The sequence below is a fragment of the Penicillium crustosum genome (genome assembly GCF_028827405.1).
Source record: "Penicillium crustosum strain IBT 35664 chromosome Unknown utg000004l_segment0_segment0, whole genome shotgun sequence".
NCBI classification, from domain to species: domain Eukaryota; kingdom Fungi; phylum Ascomycota; class Eurotiomycetes; order Eurotiales; family Aspergillaceae; genus Penicillium; species Penicillium crustosum.
This window is the reverse complement of record NW_026623125.1, coordinates 3,439,673-3,460,308: the sequence shown is the minus strand read 5'-3', so window position 1 is coordinate 3,460,308 and position 20,636 is coordinate 3,439,673. Positions and strand designations below refer to the sequence as shown.

General features: G+C 47.2%; 8 protein-coding genes across 8 annotated transcripts; 4 read left to right on the top strand and 4 right to left on the bottom strand.

Moving 5' to 3' along the window:
* Positions 1-732: 732 nt before the first annotated feature.
* N7487_010349 (putative G-patch domain protein) lies at positions 733-3,676 on the top strand (the record flags this gene model as incomplete). The annotated part of the gene is made up of 7 exons (XM_056878079.1): positions 733-850; positions 970-1,247; positions 1,328-1,403; positions 1,469-1,653; positions 1,749-1,809; positions 1,892-2,238; positions 2,300-3,676. 7 exons carry the CDS (start codon positions 733-735, stop codon positions 3,674-3,676), a joined length of 2,442 nt encoding a protein of 813 aa, XP_056726659.1.
* A 467-nt stretch (positions 3,677-4,143) lies between these two features.
* N7487_010348 (NAD(P)-dependent alcohol dehydrogenase) lies at positions 4,144-5,172 on the top strand (the record flags this gene model as incomplete). Its single annotated transcript, XM_056878078.1, has 1 exon — positions 4,144-5,172. One exon carries the CDS (start codon positions 4,144-4,146, stop codon positions 5,170-5,172), a length of 1,029 nt encoding a protein of 342 aa, XP_056726658.1.
* A 2,025-nt stretch (positions 5,173-7,197) lies between these two features.
* Positions 7,198-8,512, bottom strand: N7487_010347 (Zn(II)2Cys6 transcription factor domain-containing protein; the record flags this gene model as incomplete). Its single annotated transcript, XM_056878077.1, has 4 exons — positions 7,198-8,161; positions 8,218-8,324; positions 8,380-8,403; positions 8,459-8,512. The coding sequence occupies 4 exons, from the start codon at positions 8,510-8,512 to the stop codon at positions 7,198-7,200; spliced, it is 1,149 nt and encodes a 382-aa protein (XP_056726657.1).
* Positions 8,513-9,509: 997 nt separating this feature from the next.
* Positions 9,510-10,430, bottom strand: N7487_010346 (uncharacterized protein; the record flags this gene model as incomplete). Its single annotated transcript, XM_056878076.1, has 1 exon — positions 9,510-10,430. The coding sequence occupies one exon, from the start codon at positions 10,428-10,430 to the stop codon at positions 9,510-9,512; it is 921 nt and encodes a 306-aa protein (XP_056726656.1).
* A 552-nt stretch (positions 10,431-10,982) lies between these two features.
* On the top strand, positions 10,983-12,654 carry N7487_010345 (carboxylesterase/lipase family protein; the record flags this gene model as incomplete). Its single annotated transcript, XM_056878075.1, has 3 exons — positions 10,983-11,274; positions 11,326-11,559; positions 11,615-12,654. 3 exons carry the CDS (start codon positions 10,983-10,985, stop codon positions 12,652-12,654), a joined length of 1,566 nt encoding a protein of 521 aa, XP_056726655.1.
* A 380-nt stretch (positions 12,655-13,034) lies between these two features.
* Positions 13,035-13,948, bottom strand: N7487_010344 (RTA1 domain-containing protein; the record flags this gene model as incomplete). Its single annotated transcript, XM_056878074.1, has 2 exons — positions 13,035-13,720; positions 13,780-13,948. 2 exons carry the CDS (start codon positions 13,946-13,948, stop codon positions 13,035-13,037), a joined length of 855 nt encoding a protein of 284 aa, XP_056726654.1.
* A 480-nt stretch (positions 13,949-14,428) lies between these two features.
* N7487_010343 (Carboxylesterase type B) lies at positions 14,429-16,280 on the top strand (the record flags this gene model as incomplete). Its single annotated transcript, XM_056878073.1, has 4 exons — positions 14,429-14,563; positions 14,618-15,000; positions 15,048-15,328; positions 15,382-16,280. 4 exons carry the CDS (start codon positions 14,429-14,431, stop codon positions 16,278-16,280), a joined length of 1,698 nt encoding a protein of 565 aa, XP_056726653.1.
* Positions 16,281-19,947: 3,667 nt separating this feature from the next.
* N7487_010342 (uncharacterized protein) lies at positions 19,948-20,550 on the bottom strand (the record flags this gene model as incomplete). Its single annotated transcript, XM_056878072.1, has 1 exon — positions 19,948-20,550. The coding sequence occupies one exon, from the start codon at positions 20,548-20,550 to the stop codon at positions 19,948-19,950; it is 603 nt and encodes a 200-aa protein (XP_056726652.1).
* Positions 20,551-20,636: the final 86 nt, after the last annotated feature.

Below are 20,636 nucleotides of genomic sequence, written 5' to 3'. Positions count from 1 at the left end.
TGGGCAATCACTACATATGGACGGAGTAAAATGATGCAACCGAGCTGAGAGATTCTTGGCGGGCTAGTTTTTACTCAACATATACATTTATTTTGACGATTGCCGCCAAGTGTGTCTCCTTGAAGGTCTCTTGGGTGTAATCCGAATATGTACACAAAGCGCTAAAAAGAACTTCCATTATATCACCTGGAATCTGGCTGTTTCAATGAACGGGCGAGAGAGTCACGGGCGACTAACTACCTAGGTATGCCACCGGTTCGTAACTCTCTTATTGGTTCATATTGCCAGGCATTAATTTAGATCCACTCTCACTTTACAAGTATGGAATCGGAAACTAATTATATAGTTATCAGTAACATTAAAGCCTTCTGAGATAAGAGTATCCAAGACAGCCCTTGTCCAATGAGAGAATTGTGTCTAGCGTGGCACATTTAGTCGCCCGTGCTTATGTACACTTCATGTTGTATACACACATAATGTATGCTTCAAGAAGGCGGTGAGGTTAAGTTATGAATCGATAGGTAGGGAGGCGGAGTGTGCGGACTATACTTTCTCCGTAGGCGAAGATCCATCGTGGACGGGTGAATGAAAAGCCCGGTCCGAGATCATTCAGATTAGATCCCTTATCGTTATCGTAGCTTTCTCTCCAAGGTTGCTCAGATGGTTTCTGGATGTTTTGGAGGTGACACTTAACATCCATCTTCTTGCTCATTAGTTTTCAAATGCTCCATTATGGCGCCTCCACATCGGAATGAGACATTTGCTTCCGGGTCGGGTCGTCGCCCCTTTCCTTCGCGAAATGATCGCGATGGTCGTATGTATGATGATCGTGAGCGATCTCGTTCGCCTGGTAAGCATCTCCCCGCACGTCAATGATGTATAAGGCTATACACGCCCTCATCGCAGGACCAATTTCTCCATCGATGGAATTGTGGCTAACTTGATTGTCATTTGAATCGACGAATGAAGACCGCGCACGCTCGCCTCGAAGACTCGAGTACTCCCGAGACCGAGAATCTGGACAAGGCTACAGAAGCCATGATCGCGATGATTATCGCCGTCGAAACTCGCGCTCATCTCCTCATAGGGGTAGACACGCATACAGAGACCGTGACCGCGAGGGTTATCGAAGCGCGAGCGGCAATCCAAGCCGAAGTCGCAGCCCTCGCCGAGGTCAGCCCCATATGGGGCAGGTGAGTCGAGAAGTGATGATGGATGGACTTCCGGCGGACATGACAGAAGAACATGTGAGTTGTTAACACTGGTATCTGAATATTTGCATTCTTAAGTACAAATGCTGACAATGCCCTCATTTATTCATGAACAGGTTGCAGCTGAACTCCGAAATGCTTATCACACCGACGGCCTAGATAAAATTAGGGTTATTCGTGACCGAGAGACGAGTATGTGAAAGGGGAAGACCGCTTGAAAATTTTGCATCGTTTTAACCTGATATTGCGTCCGACAGAGTTGTCGCGGCGACTAGGGTTCCTGCGATTTCACACGATTGACGCCTCACGGGAATTTGTTGAACGCAACCATCCTTACATATTCTTTTATGGTCCTACCAACGACCGAAGTACGCAAGTGCGCATCGCTTACAGCCGCGAGAGAGAAGACCGCCCTCGTGCAAGTGACTGGAACTGCAGGAAGGTAAGTCAACGCGGTGGCATCAGGCAACCTGCTTTCCCAGATCGGAGGAGTACCCAGTTACCTCCTCGTGTATTGTTCTGCGCTTACAAAATCAGTGTCTCGTTCTCAACTTTTCCACACGTACACATTGTTTCAAGTGCAGTGACCCACGACCCGGTACGTACACCACCACCACCACCACCACCACTCTTCACACAACTCACACAACTCTCCTTCTAACATTGAATCTTCCAACCAGACATGGATCTTTCTGGCCCCGCTGGAGTTCCGGCTCCCAAGATAGCTAACGATGGTGACAATGATGTTGCCCCTGAGACTCAGCCTTCCCAGTTCCTCCTGATCCGTGGCTTGGAGGCATCTGTCACAGAGGAGCTTCTTGCAAAAGGAGTTTCCAAATTGTATCGGCCCTCCGGCAACAATGACAGTGCCCCTGATAATCAAAAGAAGGGATCAAAGGTAGCCTCGACCACTGGTGACAGCAACCTGGGGGCCCGTGAAGGCTCTCTGCGTCGCGTGCTACTTGTACGTGATCGCAAAACCAATGCAAGTTGGCGTTACGGATTCGCAGAATTTGCGGGAATTAAGGTATGCTTGTTTTATTCATCTCCTTACTTTCCTTTTCTCCCCCTAATCTTTCACATTTTAGGATGCACAAGATGCAATGACGCGACTCAACTCTTTCGAGAAATTTACCATTTCCTCTAAGCCGGTGTTGGTCACCTACATCCATGGCGGAGTGTTTGTTCCTGTCATGAACGCCCCCTCCGGTGCTAGCTACTACACGTTCAGCCCGTCTAACAACCCCTCTCTGAAGTTGATGTACTGGGATGATGAGGCATACGTGACAGAACTGGTGCTGTCGACAACAGAAGACGATGCCGCACAGGAGCAGAAAGCCAACAAGACAGCTTCCAACCACGGAGACGGTCAAGCCAAGGGCACAAAGGACTCTGATAAAGGAAAAAAGAGAAAGGTCGATGCCACAACCAGTGCCAGTACCAAGAAGCTTGCAATGCCACCCCAGCTCCAATTCTGGAGCGAACGTCACGCTGAGCTACATGGGATCAACAGAGATGATGCTGGAAACCCCGCAGAGAGCTCGAACTTAGCAGCTCCAACCACTGACTCTGCTGCCCCGGCTACTGAGCTTGCTGCCCCGGTGACTGACTCAGCTGCCGCACCAACTCCATCATTTGCCGACTGGGGCAAGCTCCGCTGCCTCTTGTGCATGCAAGATCTTGTTGATGAGGGACATCTCAGGTGGCACGAGTACGCCAGTGATATCCACCGCGAAAACATGAAAGATGTCAAACTGAGAATCCTCGGCATGTGTTGGTTGGTTATTTATGGTATTATTCCCATGCCAACCCCCAACTACGAAGGCAGCAAGGACGCATATCGTGACGAGATCGAGGAGCGATATTGGATTCCGCCATCACCCCGATCCTTCGCCGACCAAAAGCGGAACTGGTGCCTGTTGTGCTTCAGCAAGTTTGATAGCGCGGAAGAGCTCCACGCACACGACCGTAACAGTGAACACCATCGGAATGAGCTGAAAAATGAAGAGGCCGTGAAGTGGGCCGAGGCCCAGCTTAAGAAGGCGGGTATCGCCCAGGATATCGTGCAGGAGGCCCCCAAAGCCCCAGAAGCTCCAGAATACCGAGACCGTGCAAAGGAACGACGCAAGGCATTCGGAAGTGGTGACGCCAATGTCCGCCAGCAGGCCCCCGCTCAAGAAGAAGAAAAGGATGAGACTCCCGTGCAGACTACCTCGATTGGAGCCTCCCTTCTCAGCAAGATGGGTTGGACCGAGGGGTCTGGTCTCGGTGCTCAGGGAACCGGTGTGACCGAGCCGATTCCCACTGAAATCTATGCCCAGGGTGTGGGACTGGGTGCCCAAGGAAGTCGCTTGGGCGAAGCTACAGAGGAAGCTGGGCGCAACACCAGGGGCCGCTACGAGGAGTTCCTGGAGAAGACCAAGGACACTGCCCGCCAGCGCTACGAGGACATGGACCGTTCCTGATCAATTCAGGACGGTTGCATGTACGGGGTGGAAGTGAGGGGGGAATGAAGTGAGAGTGAAGAGAGGGGAGTGGGGTGGAGGAGAATACGCGATGATTTTTTAAGCCACGAAAGTGGCCGATCCCATGTAAGATTACGACCTAACGAACCTGTACTAGTACACTTGCTCGCACCCGCTTTGGGTGTCATTCCATTCCATTGTAGCCGGTAGTCCACGCCCAGTAAATGCATAACTAGTTATAGGGCCCATTTCCCGCTTACATAAGGCCCGTTGGCAATGCCCACCCGCCCGTCCTCCATGGGTGATGTCGCCGTCGAATCCTGATCATTATTCATTTCTTGGTCACTAGGTATGCCCAACCCTATAGACCCATGTTAGTAATTATCTGCGTTATGGTTGACATCTCCTACTTCTCAGTTCATTCTTGTCGCATCTGAGCTTCCACAAGGGTCAATTCATTAAACGCCATGGCAGAAAATATGAAGGGGTGGCAGCAGGCTGCTCCTGGCCCTATTGAGGAGAAGCTCAGTCTTGTTGACGACACCCCACGCCCTAATACAATCCTTAAGAAAGGCGAGATTCTCGCCCGCGTCGTCAGCGCCGGTCTCAATCCCGCAGACTACAAGATCATGGAGATAGGGTTTATCTCCCGCGCTATCGTCAAGTTCCCTAAGGTGGCGGGCATGGACCTTAGCGGCACTGTCGTAGCCGTGGCTGAGGGATCGACGGACGTCAAGGTCGGCGACAACATCCTTGGCCGCGTCGAGCCCTTTAGGCCTCACGGCTCTCTGTCGCAGTACGTGGTGCTGCCCCCAGATGGATACGCCGTGCTTCCCAAGGGCGTGGATCTCGACCACGCTGCTGGGGTGCCTACCACGGGGCTGACGGCGTACCAGAGCATCAAGCCCTACATCAAAGCAGGCGACCGCATATTTATTAACGGCGGCTCCGGAGGAGCGGGGACCTTTGGTATCCAAATTGCAAAGGCCCTCGGATGTCACGTCACGACGTCCTGCTCAACTGCCAAGGTCGCCCTAGTCAAGAAACTAGGTGCCGACGAAGTAATCGACTACCGCGTCGAAGATATCATGACTAAACTCAAAGCCGAGGGCCAAGTCTACGATCTAGTGGTGGACAACGTCGATAATTCGCCGAAAGACTTTTTCTCTGCTACGCCCATGTTTCTTAAGCCGGAGGGACACTACATTAGCGTTGGAGGCTCCGCATCGCTACACACGGCCAAGAATATCGCTAAGGGCCTGCTATGGCCGACCTTACTGGGTGGCACGCCGCGCAAATTTGTCCCGTATGTCACCAAGAATGTACACGAGGACTATGAGCAGCTGGTAAAGTGGCTGGCTGACGGTACTATCACAACGATTATCGAGACTACCTTTGAGTTTGAGCAGGCAATTGAAGCCTTCAAGCATCTGAAGGAGGGCTCTAGTGCGGGCAAAGTCATTGTACATGTCTCACCCAAGATATCCAATGTATAAAGTTCAATGTACGATGTTTATTATATTCTTATGGATCTCGATAGCAACTGTCTACATCTTGAATTTGAGGGCTGTGGCCAGGTGTTGTGTTTGCTTCGTTTGCGTTGTTTGCGTGGAATATTCCTCACAGGTATCATAGAATAAGCTGGCATTATTACGAATATGTGTAAAACATGTTGTTTTTCTATATCATCTGATGAGGGTTTGAAAGATTATCTTTATGGGCACGATATGGAAGGCGTTCGGAATCTCTCGTGGGCTTGATACCCATGTTTTAAAGAATAATAAAACCTCGGCGACGTGGTGAGGAGAATCCGAGATATTTATCTAGTTAGAAAAATCTAGATAGGAAACATATATGCCGTATCTCGTGACCATGGAGCCCCCTAGAACCTTGAGTTTTGTTTCTTGGCTCTTATAAAACCTATATCCAATATTGGAATATTACCAGGTCAGCAAAAAATGTTTTAGCTGGTTGCAGCTGCAATAACTACCGGGGAAAAATCTAAGGAAGAAATCTTGATCTATTTAGTCTACTAAAAGAAGGATATGTATACCCTGAGTCTAGCAAGTAAACTCCTTAGCCTGCTAACAAACAATAATGTATGGGCTGATCCATGAAATATCATTGATTGATGCCATACATTATCGTACTGCCTATTTTGTCACAAGTTAATCCCTGATGAGGGTATATCGCTTTCCAACCAATCCAAGCTGGGCTGCGCTTCAAACAGCTGCCACAGAATGTTTTCATTACAGGTGGAAATATTCCCTCCTTGGGTCGGAATGGTAACCATTTGGGTTGTTTCTTCTCTTGTAAATGGTTCTCCTTCTCTTGGGACGGATTGCTGACAGGACCAATCCAAACCCTGGCCGAATATAGGTAGAGACTGATTAACGCTTGAGACCTCTGTACTTGAGCTGACCGCATTCAAGGAGTTGAGCCCAGTATCCATGATGCCATCAATAACGAAAGATGTCTGCGTTGACACTGGTGGAACGTGGCTTATTTCATCTCTCGGGTTCATTGGCGGCTTGCACAAGTTCATAAGCATAGAGCATAGGCTGTGCAATCGGCGGATAGAATAGTTAACGTCCATGGTTTGCGCCAGAATATCCACAATGTCCGACAAAAGTTGAAAGTCGTGTCTATGTGAAGTCGCGACGACATTACAGAAGACGATGAAATAAGGGCTCAGCGGGAAACTTAACATGCTCCTAGAATGCCATTAACAGGAGTCCTTCAAAAGCAGTAGAGAAGAATCAAGTTTTGTGAGGCTTTCATACCACATAATGAATATAGAACAGAATTCTGAGGCTTGGTTAGATCTTCCTAGTGGGTCGCGTAGCCGCCTGACGGAAAGCAGCGCCTCACGCGCGTATGACAAACACTTCTCTCGTGACTCGGTAGACTTATTGATGGAAGGATCATATCGGCACAGCACCGTCATGAGAGAATAATGTGCAAAATCCAAAGCCATAAATTGTTGATGAAGGTGACAATCGCCATCATTGGCCGGCTGAGATCTGACCTACTTGGAACTGAGCAAATCTTCGTAAAATATCATAGAAGGGCTTACCTGATCATATTTGAATTTAAACAGCTGTAATTTCTGTGTAAGTGATGCGATAATCGCTGAACAATCAATTTCGCCAAGATGAGAATCTGACTGTAAATGTCGGATGATTTTTTCCTGGATCTGTGCTTGAAGTAGACCACCCTCTATAACGAAGGAAAAAGGCCCTTGGACGAAGCGTGTCGATGATAAAATCGAAAGGAAGTCCAACTCTGGCAGAGAAACAGGTTTATTATGATTCATGGATATGGTCTTATCAAGCACGTAACATTGGTGCACTGCTGCAAGAATTTCCGCCTCGGACTCATTATTTGGATCAAATGTGAAGGTAGTGGGGGTGTGCCAGCCGAGTACCTTGCAAATATTTGAGGCATGAGCAATCAAGGTCCAACACTTGTCAGTATCACCTTGATATTGGAATAAAATCGCCTGGAGAGTCAGAAGACTGTTATTGAAGTACTAATTCAATAGTAAAGAAACTTACACCAGCCAAAAGCGCCTGCATCAATGGCAAGCTTGGTGGAATAGTGAGACTGAGCCAGTCAAGTGCGTCTAATGCGGTCTCCAAATGCCTCTGAGAACTTTGCCGTAGGTAACTTTGCATTCTTGGACTCTGAGTGGAGAGTGGCAGGGATACGATGTAGCAGAAGGCTTTACAATGCACACATATAGTGTATTGAAGCAAGGTCTGCTCGTTTCCATCCTTCTCGAGAAGTGCAAGAGTCATCCTCTCTAATGTGGTAGAGGGGATGCAGAAAGTGTATTCATAAAGATAGGCTCTTTGTGACGTCCTAGCATTGTCTTTGATATGTGAGTATGACTGGAGGAACATTGTTGGGGGAGTATTACCGTTAAGCATGGTGTACAAAAACTCGAGCGTGATAGGAGGCTTTTCATGCAAACGAGCGGCACTCACTCCCACATCAGGGCCCTGTAAATTTTTGTACCTAGCAGTAAATTCCAGATCAAGTGTTTGCTCGACAAAGGAAAGAGCGGACTTAAGAATGGCACGTCGACTCGCGCTGGAAGGTCCACTGTGTCTCAGCTCATGCAGAATGAATGATCGAGCTTCCAAGGACGGGGGATACTGAGATGCTGATTCAAGAACATTGATTGCCAATGAGTTGAAGAAATCACCATTGGGTATGCCTTTATCTGCATAGCGCTGTCGCTTTGTCCTATGGAGGGAGGCTTCGTCGGTGCAAAAGATATGTCCTGTCTTGCTGTTTGCCAGTGTAGTATTAGAGCTGGTTGACAAACTAGATTTGGTACGTAAGGCCTCGGCATCTGATGTAACATCGCGATTGTAGGGGCTCAATTTCGGCGATGCAGCTAATGAGGTAACACCGGCGAGGCAGTCTTCCAAATTGGAAACCCGTTTGATAATACTATGGATTCGTTCGTTGCTGATGCTAGTAGGGGTGAGAAGCCAGCCTTTTGCATAAGTTTGATAGGATATTTTACTCACCTTTGCTGCGCAGGCCTGGATTTGCGAACGCGTTTACGGCGAGTGCGAAGACAGTGAGCTTTTGATTCGAGGCAACCACCGCATGGGTTACCACGATCACATTTCACCTACGATAGAATTTCTGTGAGCACACAAAATATAACATTGCGAATAGAGTAATACCTTTCTAGCAAAGCATAGGTCACACTATCATCAATGGTTAACGACAAGACGGGCACAATTTTGGACCCAGAAGACGTACAGCCAATGCTCCTTCAACCGATGGCCGCGAAACCGATGGCCGCGACTCCGACATTTCGGACAAAACACACCCCGACCATAGGAGTGGATAGAGAGAAATGTTTTGAACGCAATAACCAGAAGAGTCATACAATGCTAATGGAAAAACTAGTTCAGACAAGAAATCTACAGGTCATGTCGGATGCCAAGCCTTCCGACGTTCCGAAGCTAACTTCCTTCAGAATTGAGTTCCGAACTAAAACAGAAGACAAAAGGTTTATTTCCACGGTGATCGAGAGTGGCGTGGGTATTGTGGAACTGTGATTAATTCGCCCCATCCGTAGATTCCGCTGATTAATACTAATTCGCAATTCCATGCCTATAGGGCTAGAATATCGAAAAGTGTCAGAAATGAAGGATTAGATATATAGATCGAATGGGCTATTTACCCAGATCATATGGCCGTGAAAACAAGAATATCACAGAAAAAGGCGTACATATTGCATGATTATTGGCCAGCATGTTTATTGACATTCGTTTGGTCATGCTCAGACTTATATACCACTGAATAGTACTACATTTCTGTCTCAGAGTACCAAAAACGCAGTTACAATCTAAAGAATACCAATTTAGAGTGGCTATAATTTGATTCAATTTCCACTGCTAGTAGATAGCAACCGATAGGCGATTTTAGTAAGTAATATATATCAATTTCTAAGAAAACTAAGACTTGAATTATTGTCATATTGAAAAGTCCGTCGCTAGACTAAAAATATATATCGTTGTCTTATTCACGAAAAAAATCAAAATCTCCAAAATTCTCAAAATTAGACAGATATGATATGAACAGCTTTCAGCTTTAGGGAAAATTTGATATGGATCATCGTTATTTTAATTTCAAGTCGTAACCCATCGTATCTACGATGTGTTTTAGAGATGGTCGCTCGTTTACCAGATACCTTATCTAGGTACGTCATTGTTGAATATTGGAGTCTCAAAAACACCCATTTTGTATGTGACACAGGTTATCCTTTGGCTGCTGACATGTGATACCAATTCTCCTAAAGGTATGTCTAAATTTCTGGGTGGTTCGCCCAAAACTCTTCCAAGGAAGTGGTCTTAGCTTTCAGCTTATCGTTGTCGAGTTTCGGGAAAGTCCAAGTTCCATCTATGGCGTGGAGTTGGTAAAACCATCCGATATAGCGCTCAAAGTGACTTTTGTCCCCTTGTTCTCGGGCACTCAGTGCCTTCGCACGCAGGTCTTCCACGCTCCCCATGATATCCAGAGTGACCTTTCTTCCCTGGCTCTGCTCGTAAATTTCGGCAATTTCGATCAAAGAATTCGCTCCCGAGCAAACGTTCCAAAAGCCACCATCGACAGCATCATCACGCTGTAGTATTTCGGCCGTGAACTCAGCGGCATCTTGCTCAGTTGTCCAGTACCAGACAGCATGCCCAGTTCCCCAAATTTTCATTCGCTTCTCTTTGGGATCCCACAGGTTCGGCTGGTCGGGTCCAAAATGGCCATGATCTGCGAAGGAAAAAAGGGTTTCCGCAAATATTCCGTTGAAGACGTAGATGGGCTTGATATCGGAGGTCATCTCGACCTGGTGCCGGAAAGAGACGTACGCATCATAGCTCTCATGCTTTCCAAGCTCCAAGTTCCGCCAATCATGATTCCAGCTCGCAGCCACGAATATTTTGACACCAGAACGCTCGGCTGCATGAAGAAGGAGTAGTTGCCCATCGAGTTGAAGACGTGGATGCATGCCGTAAGCACAGATGACAGCATCGACGCCTGTACAAGCACGGTCCAGAGCTGCGACATCGTAGAATAGCGGACACTCAATGAAAGATTCTAGCAGGCTGTGGGCCTCTGGAACCATCTTGGAGAGGTTTCGACCCATGCCTCGAACTTTGTGCCCACGACTGATGAGGCTATGGACCAGTTTCTGGCCCAGATTACCAGTGACACCGGCAACGAGGACGAGCATGCTAGAATTTCAAAGTGATGGAGATAAGCAAGAGTTCAAACAAGGATCTGCTACTGCAAAACAGCCTTTTCAAAGCCAGAAATCAAGCCAAATCTACTTACGTTCAGCGTTCTTCAATGTGTAGTGCGCAATGGTTTAGTTTCGGAATAGTGAAGATCGGGCGTATTCAAAGACTTACTTAGAGTTGATAAGTCATTTAATAGTTGAATCTGCAGTGCCTTGAAACTTGTGGAGAACAAGTGATAGCTTCCTCGGACTCACCTTTCGGACAACAATGCTTCGGACAACAATGCTTCGGACTCTTCCCTCCTCCGACGCTTTCCTTTCTCGGACGGCTCCAACAGTCCGAACTGCTGAGACAAGTGACCTCATTTGTCTTTGTAAAGAGTCAAAAATATTTTTTCCGAGGTTGGACATCCTTAACTCGTTGACCGGAGCGGTGTCATTTTTTTTTTTTTTCTTAGCCCATCCTCTTCATGGACAGTTAAAGGGATCCAGTTCTACCAATCTGTACTCTTCTTGTATTCCATTTGAAAACTTCCCTTGGAAATCATGGTCTTTCCTATATTTTCCTTATTAGCCCTCAGCCTGGTGGTGCCGCTCATCGTCGCGTATCCTAATTGCTCAGTCGAGGGTGCATATCCCACGGCTATCATAGCCAGCGGTACCATAGTTGGCACAACTACGCAACCATCATCACCTACAGCGACTGTAAATAAATACCTCGGTATCCCGTTCGCACAGTCTCCGCCCATCCGATTTTCGCCCCCTGAAAACCCCCTACCTTGGAATTCACCGTTGAACGCGACAGAATTCAAGCCCGCTTGTATTCAGCAATTTATGAGTATTAGCATTCTAACAAGATTATTACTGAATGCCACTGATGTTTGTTCAGATGATGAGTTTGGGAAGATATTCAACAATCCGCCTTTACCAGAGAGCGAAGATTGCCTCTACCTCAATGTGTTTGCCCCGGGGGGCTCGGTTCCAGGCGCCGATAAGCCAGTCATGTTTTGGATACACGGTGGGAGCTTTCAGCTTGGCTCTGCCAGCGTCCCAGAATACGACGGCTCTGTGATAGCAGCACAGCATGATGTTATTGTTGTAACCACAAATTATAGAACGAACGGTATTTACTCATATTATGCTGGCCGGGAAGGACAAGACTAACACATTGTTGATAGTATTTGGCTTCCCTGCCTCGCCACAGATTGCCCTAGAACAAAGGAATCTCGGGTTTATGGATCAAAGACAAGCACTCACCTGGGTAACCAAAAACATTCGAGCTTTTGGGGGCGATCCATCAAAAGTGACGGTATTTGGTGAATCGTCAGGGGGCTATTCTGTGAAACAGCTCCTCGCCAACCCTCCTAGTCCATTACAGTTCCGTGCTGCCATCATGCAAAGTCAGGCCTTGGGGGATCAAGGTGACGGGGACAAATCCTGGGCAGCTTTGGCGGATGATCTAGGGTGTAACTCGACAACGTCTGGAATCTCGCAACTCGAGTGTATGCGGTCCTCTCCTGCTGATCAAATCAGAGCTATTCTCAACAGCGGTACCCTCGGCTTCCCACCAGCTGTTGATAACAAGACCAACAATGGCAATTTTGAGGCAGCCATCAACGCGCACACCGTCGCCAACGTGCCAATTCTTCTTGGAACCAACGCAGACGAAGGAACCGTGTTGACTTCTGTTATGCCGGACTCCCAGATTCTTTTGCAGAACTTTTTGGGTAACGACACTCACTCCCAAGCCCTGGCTCGTGCAGCTTACCCCCATGACGCCACCGAGAAAGAGCTAAAATCCCGCATTGTTACCGACTATCTCTATACCTGTACGACGTCTGCAATCGCCAATGTGCTCAACGATGCCAATTATAAAGTGTGGCGGTATTACTTCAATGCAAGCTTCCCTAACACTCAGCCCTTCCCAGGAGCGGGCGCTTGGCATACATCTGAGATCTCTCTCGTTTTTGGTACCTACCCGAGGAATTACATGACCACACCTCAGCAGATTGAATTAAGCAAATTTATGCAGCATTCTTGGGCTTCTTTTGCCAAGGATCCGGAAAGAGGTCCCGGCTGGACAATGATTGAGGGTGGGAAGGAGGACTTGCAGGTAATCGGAGCGAATGGGACATCATGGGGGCAACCGGCCAGCATAGAATCCGTTGAAGATATCTGTAGTGTTTATTCTCCAGCGATCAGAATAGGGGGCTTGTAGCCCTGAAAAGGCCTAGAGTATAGGTGCTTGGACAATCCTATTCCATCCCTACTATCTCGTGTTCCATGTCATTTTCTTGGCACCAACAGGCTGTTCCTGTGAAATTACGATCGGATATATTGAAATACAATGCGATTGAGCTCCAAACCTGAAATTTAGGCCAGGGGTAAAAATTATATGCCAAGACTTATATCTATCTCTATATGGGTGGGGACATGACTGGTTTGAGAGCTCGAACAGCGGCTTAGCCAAATAGGCTGCCAACAATAGATAGTGACGTAAATTGCCACAACAACAAGTCGAGTGCTGAAAGGGCTCATGCGACAATCCTTTATAGTAGTGGTGGCACTGCTTATCAAGAAATCCTTATGGAATTCCAGTTAGAAGCGACCATTTAAACATTGCATGCTCTGCGCACTGTGTGTTGACATATCATCAAGGTTTCCCTGGGTAGCAGGATGCCAAACCATAAATACAGCCATGACTAAAATCATAGGTGTGCCGTCAAACACATACAATGGCCATTCATGAGTCAGGAGATATCCATCGTTGCCTTCGATATACTCGATGACACGGAAAACAGATCGAACGAGAATCAGTCCGCTCATCCCGTACAACGAGTACAGAATCCGCATGGAACGCCGATTATGTTCGCTGAGAGCTTTGGAGGCGTGCATTTGGTGCCACCGCTGATGAAAGATAGCAATTGCAACGACAAACCCGGATAGAAATATGACTTGAATCACCAATCCCAGGATCATAACAACCTTTCCGGTGTCTTTAGTGGACTGCTTGCTTTTGGTTGAGGATAGCATGGATCCTGCCACAGCCTGAATAAAAAACGAAAGAATGTCACCAGACACAAAGATTATGGTCATCCATCTGGGATGAAGTGCAGACAGCGATGTTGCTTTGAGGTTTGATATCATCCGTCCAAGAGTGGCGTAGATAGACGCGGCGAATAATGCCGGTGCAAGAAGTATTAAGAGAGTCTGGACGACGTACAGCCAGATTTGTCCGCTGCGATGATGGGCCATGGCACGGATGGCGAAGCCAGCTGTTTCAACTAATGTTTCGAATAACGAATTAGCAAAGCCTGAGGGTTGGGTGGATAAATCAACTCACAGAGGCCTCCGAGTATGAACCAGCAGCAAAGCTTTCTATACTCTCGCGTTACTCGCCAGCAGTGAACAGCAGAGCAAATTGCAAACAAGCTCGCAAACACGATTCCGGCAACGAAAGACGGAAGGTAGTTCCAGATAAAAGACCCATGATAGGTTTCGAGGCGCGCCATGTTGCAGAAAACTAGGGGAAATGGTAATAGAATAAGATGGAATTTGGGCTTCAGAACTGGCATTCCTATTATATACAAAAGTCTCTCCTTCAACACTACACACGAGCGCGAGCTTCTTTTCCTTGATACTCGGGAATACCAAGCTCTTGGCAACTTCCACTTAGCGCCCAATCTAGTTAGCGTTACGAGCTTTGTGGGGCTAACTTGGCGAGAACGCAAGTAGTGGAGCCAACACGGCACTCGGTACGGAGTACATCTTGGTCTGAATGATCTGCAAGAGCTCTCGCAACGCTAGCTGTATCTCGAAAATGCCAATGGCTTTAACCAAGGTAATATGAGACACAAAGTCTCATAGCGATTACCGAGGTCTGATTATCAGCAAGCAGATTTTATGCGAGATCTATTTAAACATGCTCTCTGTCTTGTTGGATTCTAGAGAAATGCAAAAACATCCATTCTTTCTGTTTCCAACCAGACATGATGAACGCAAACATACTCCTTCTTTTAGCTGCAGTGGCAGCTCTTCAGGTGACACCGGCAGTGGCTGAGTGCAATTCCTCCAAACTACCGAAGATAGATTTGGGGTACGAAGTCCACCGAGCCCAGTCCTTTAATGTGAATATCCTTGCCAGCTTTAACGTTTCCAAATTGTTGATAAATGATGTATAGGAGACAACGCAAATCTACACCTTTTCTAACATTCGCTACGCCGAAGCACCGGTTGGAGATCTTCGTTGGGCTCCTCCTCTTGCACCCAAAGGTCGAATGTCGGGTATACAGGACGGAGCCATGAACCGTGTTTGCCCACAAGGATTTCCTAGGTGGTTTAACGTGACATCTCAATTTCAGGCGGCTTTTGCGAATAACCAAGCTTCGTCTTTTGAGTACGAAGAGGTCAACAGCCGGGCCGAGGCTGATTTCGCCTCCTTGCCTGAAAATCCCGACGTTAATGCAACCCAGTATACAGAGGACTGTCTCTTTCTGGATGTTATTACACCAAAAAAGGCATTCTTCAATCGTGATGGTCACCGTTTAGCCCCAGTATTAGTTTGGTAAGTGCCCCATTTGACTCAATCGCGTTTATGTCTGACGAAATAAGGATCCACGGAGGGGCTTATGTCGCAGGCAACAAGATCGACGGCAGTGCTGGGGATCCCACCCGTCTCATTTTGAACAGTCAGAAGGATGGGTCCGACGGTATTGTCTATGTCGCGATTAACTACCGGCTAGGTGGATTAGGCTGGTTAGCAGGGCGCGAATTTGAGGCAGCTGGCGGAGTTCCCAACCTCGGCCTTCATGACCAGCGGCTTGCCCTGGAGTGGGTTCAGCAGAACATCAATCTGTTTGGTGGTGATCGGAATAACATTACAGTCGCTGGTGGTAAGTACTGAGTCTATCGTCTTAGAGTCTGGGTCTAACATGGAGGGATATAGGATCCGCTGGAGCAGGCAGTATCATGCATCATCTCATTGCAAATGGTGGGACCGGTGAGCTTCCCTTCAAACGCGCCTACATCGAGTCCCCGGGATGGGTTCCCACCTCATCAGAGACCCAGGTTCAAGCTGCACGGGCACTATTTGACAGTATTGGTACACAGAGCATCTCCGAAGCTCGCAGGGTACCATCTGAGAGTATTATTCATGCGAATACCCATGTGATATCCTCCTCGAAGGACAGCACATTCTCATTTGGACCAGTGGTTGATGGAACATATGTACCGACTACTCCAGGTCAAGCGTTTCTTGACCACAACTTCAACCCCAACGTCACAATCCTTACATCTCACGCCAGTAACGAGGGATTAACATTTATAGCACCATATGTAACCACGGATGAGTTGTTTACCTCTCACCTCCAAGGTCTCTTTCCCTTGGCGGACTCTTGCGATATAGGTTATATCGTTAACACATCATACTCGCTCGACCAATTCAACAACTCCTGGTACGACCGCGCAATCGGCTTCATTGGCGACTTTGGTCTGGTGTGTAATGTTGAACAACTCTCGGCGGCCTACAGCAACCAAACTTATCGCTACCAATGGAGTGTTTTCCCGGCAATTCATGGTGGGGATTTCCTGCATCTGTTTTATAACGGAGCGGGCAGGGACCAGGTTGATGGATCTATTATCGTTCCTTACGCAGACATCCTGCAGGGCTACATCGCAAACTTTGTGAAATTCGGCAATCCGAACGGGGAAGGGCTCCCGGAGCTCCCTATCACTGGCCCAGAAAGAAAGATTCTAGGTATTCAGGACGGGGGAATCGATATCCAGAAGGGTCCTGGCAATATTGACAGATGCCAGTGGCTCCAAACAGCAGACTTGTGGGCGTAAAAAGGAACATGCATTCAATGAAGCAGGTGGATGTTGTTTTTAATGTACCTATATCTTTTGAGTTGGGCCACATCGCTCCTAGAAAATGTATACTCTGTATATGTAGCTTCACTTCTTCTCCCATGAACTTTGGCTTCTAGCTAAATTTGAAGGATTTTGTATTTAAAAATTGTTTAATACACAAGACTTGCCTCCTAAAAACAGTAATCAACCATCGTCTTTCAACCTGTGAACCAGTCACGAGTAGTCCCATAAATTTTCGATCTATCCCACTCCCCCTCCTTCGGAAACAATGGCCTGAAGTCATTCGAAGCAGCTATCATCCCCGGAATTTCAACATCAAAGTTGTGTCTGATCAGACGCAAGGTTGTGTCAATCCACACTCGTTGTTCAAGCGGCGCAAAGAAAACTGAGCGAGCAACATATAACGGGTTGACGAGTTGGATTGGGCCTAGAGGCGAGATTTGATAGATTGTGGGATTCGGTGGAAGGCTAGGCGGCGTGATACCTAGGAAGAATGGGGCGGAGCTGTATATTGATTGAAATACATCCAGGAGTGAATTTTGGGTTTCTGAAGTACTGGCGTGGTCTTGGGAGGCGTTCAGGGATAGCCAAAGGTCACTTTGATTCAGGGAGGCGTTGCAGCGAAGAATGACAGATAGAACCATTGCTCTCAAGGTGTAGTATCTGCAGTGGAGCTCTGCCGTGTGCAGATTGCGGTAAAGATAGGCTTCTCGGAGATTAGGGCCAAGTAAGTGTGGTGCAGATGAAATCCTGTGCAGGTCTGCGGCTGGGATTGAACAGGCTTTTGAGATCAGAGGCAGATTATTATGCCAAAAAGTAAGTCTGGTATCGAGCTCTTTGCATTGCTGAATGAGAGACCTCATTGACAATAAATTTTGTGGACTGCGATCGTCCAGCAAGGCGGATTGTGTAGAGGCACGTAGATTCGCTACTGATATACCCAGACTAGCAAGTTCGATAGAGGGATTTGATTTTATGTTCTGACAAAACACGCAATCGTGAAATATGTGGTAGTGAGTATCCAGGAAATGGCTCATGGATTTAGATTTCAGGACATGATTCATCACCTTAATATTTGGTTAGCAAAAACGTGCCAAATAGTAATAGGAGTTGACTCGCCACTCACCACCATCTCCCTAAATGCGAAAAAAATCAAAATGGAGGCCTCATCCATTGGGAACTCCCTACTTTCATTTCGAAGAAGAGAATGGATGATATCATAATGTGCCCCCCACAGGGCAAGGGATGTTTCCGTGGCAGAAAGACCCTTTTTCACTCGTAAATAACCAACTCAAAATGAAATCAAGGATGGCTCACCTCGATGCTGTTAATTGAAAGGATGGTCAATAGTACTTCATTAATGTTCTCAATTCTTTCTGCATCTCGCAATTGAGCCCTGACAACCCCAAGTATCTGCCCATACCGAGCAATAGATGCAACAGCGGGGGCTCTGCCGTTCCTAGCTCGCGTCACAAGAAAATCACACAGGATTGAAAATATGACCTTGAAGACGGAATTTTCCTGGGCTTGGCGGTAAATGACAGGAATTATTCCATATAAGTCCGCCATGGGCATTTCCTGCTGTCCGGAAATCAACATCCATTGCAAAACTGTCCGGACATTTTCTAGAGTGCTATCGAGATCAGACTTCGGCCCAGCTATGTTGATGAACTTGTGAGTTTCATCTCGAAATATCACAGACACCTGGTCTCGGTATCCTTGGCACTGGCGCTTTGCTTTACTGCACCTTGAACATGTGGGCTTGCCTTCGTCACACTTTTCTTTTGTTAGCAATGTCTACTGGCTCTATTGCTTGCACCGGAATCGACGAACCTTGACGCGCCGCTTGAGACAAGTCAGACAACCTTTGCTAGCTCCATAGAAAACCATGACTTGACTGAGATTCCAGTGAGGTTGCTAGGGGAAGGGACTAATGGAACGTTCAATGGCTTTATCGGACTTGGATATTAACTTAGTGTCCAACTCATCACCACGGAAGAGGATGCTGCAGGTGACCTGGATCGGTAAGTCTGCCTCGCCAAAAGGCCAGGTATAGATGGGAATCAGCCCAATATAGTCGTCGGGGTAAGCTATGGGGAGAGATATAGCAATACGTTGTATTGCACGACCTGGACTGACTGGCTCCGAGGAAAACAAAAGGAGAAAGAAACGGAGAGGGAGCAAAGTATCTAATCCAATCCATCTTCCTGGATCTGTGACCCCGAGCGGTTTGCAGGTTTTGCATTCTCTCGGCGTCTCAGGCAATTGAGGCTTGGCACTTGGCTAAACCGATACGAAACTAGGGTTCCAAGGTTGAGGGTTTGTACGGGCGACTAGGTAAGTATGCGACCTAGACACAACTCTCTCATTGGATAATATTGCCAGGCAGTAATTCCAAGGTTTTCATCCACACTTCTATGGTATATATCAACTTGTCTACCATATTAAACACCAAGTATATTTAATTGATACTTTTACACACTTATACCCTATGGTAGTTCTATGGTATCAAAACGATTTATTTCTTTTAATTTTAAAATCACAAAAGGGTAGTACGAAAGCCAAACTAATTTAAAAAACCCTAACTAACTGGTCATAATGTATTTCACTACCAAGCGGCCACTACCCCCGAGTGGCCACCCCAACCAAACCGCATTAATTAATATAAGTCACGAGGTTAAGGAATTATACTTACTAAAAAGACCCACGGGCACCTATGACGCCTATAGCCCGTAGGTCCTAAGGGTAGGGCCTGTCTATAGGCCCGTGGCCAATGCCCACCTGCCCGTCCATGGGCGATGTCGTAGTTTAGTACTACTAGTATTGAAACATCAAGAAGTCCTCCGATGGCAGAGTACGTTGATTATTAAGGCATATGTAATTATAATTCAGGTATTTTGATCTAAATTAGGGCATCCAGGCAGAAAGTCCCCCCCAAAGGGGGTTTGAGCCCTGGCCCCTATACGTCTTCGTAATCTACAGGAGGGACTGGCTGCGGGGTGCAGACCATGTCCCAGTCTGACAGTATGCTGCCCCCTTCATTTTGAGGTGTAGTTTGATCGTATTGCCGACCACATAAGGATATCTGAGATAATCAGTATATTTCTAAGACTCCGTATGCAGGCCACCCACTGGTTTTCTCACCGATCCATTATGACCGGGAGGCTGAATCAAATCTCAAGTTTTGAGGCATTCCACCAAAACCTTCGAAGCAAATGTCATTCAGGTGAGACAAAGAGTTTGGAGAGTACAGTTGACGTCGATTTGGCAATAATATTGGGCGGTAGCGGTGTGACATGATCCCCCAGATTGTAATTCTGAATTCAAATTTGAACTCTATACGATTAGTAGAACGTTACAATACAGCGATTATGAGACACTGGTTTATAATCGCCCACGACCCCCTCAATATTCCATAATAGGGGCTCATAAGGCCTCTATGAATAGGCCATCGGTTGCGTTAGGCTTTACCGTGATATACTTTTTAGGAGGGATCAATTCAGGGGATACTTCAAGCTTATAGTCTACATGGGACCAATTAACCTTCTACGATCCTCGTTTATCCAAGACTCGAATCCGGGTTCAATGTAAGGAGTGGTGTGTGTGTGTATATATGTACAAGTTAAGTATTTCGAGTCCGGAATCAGTTACTCTCTTTGGTATCCTGATTTTCCTTTTCCTCCCGGAACGCCCTCTTCATCTTCTCCTTCTCCAACTGCTTCTCAAACTTATCACCAAGGATCTTAGTTACCCATTCAGTGACCTCCGTCTCAAGCTCCTCATCACTCTTCACAGGTGTGTCACTACCACCCTGCAACCCATTGCGCACGAATCTCCGCATATCCTCAAGTCCATTAATATTCAATGCATACCCGACTGCACCGCCGGCCATAATTCCAAACGAGATCACATTGAGAGTTGCCAGATTTAGAGCCTCGAATGCATCACCTGCCGAGTTCGAGTGCGGTTGGTGGTATGTCGAGCTTGTGTAAAATGGTGGGATGCAGGAGATGCGTTTCTTATGGAAGGCGCGGCGTGTGACTAATACCGACAGCGCGAAGAAGGTCATTCCTCCGAAGAAGAGTTTGAGGTTTGTGTTTGTTTGCGGTGAGGGTGGTTGTGCTAGTTGTGTTTGTGTTTGTGCTGGGGCTGCGGATGCATCGGGTGTTGGCTTTTCTTGAGGTGTTGATTGGCTCGACTCCGGGGTTGAAGTTGGGCTTGAGCCCCAGCCGAATAGTGAGACCATTGTTATGCGCGTCGTGTATGAGAATGAGGAGTATTTTGTTGGTGATGCGAGGCAGAGCTCGGTGGGTTGAAAAAGGGTGAATGGAG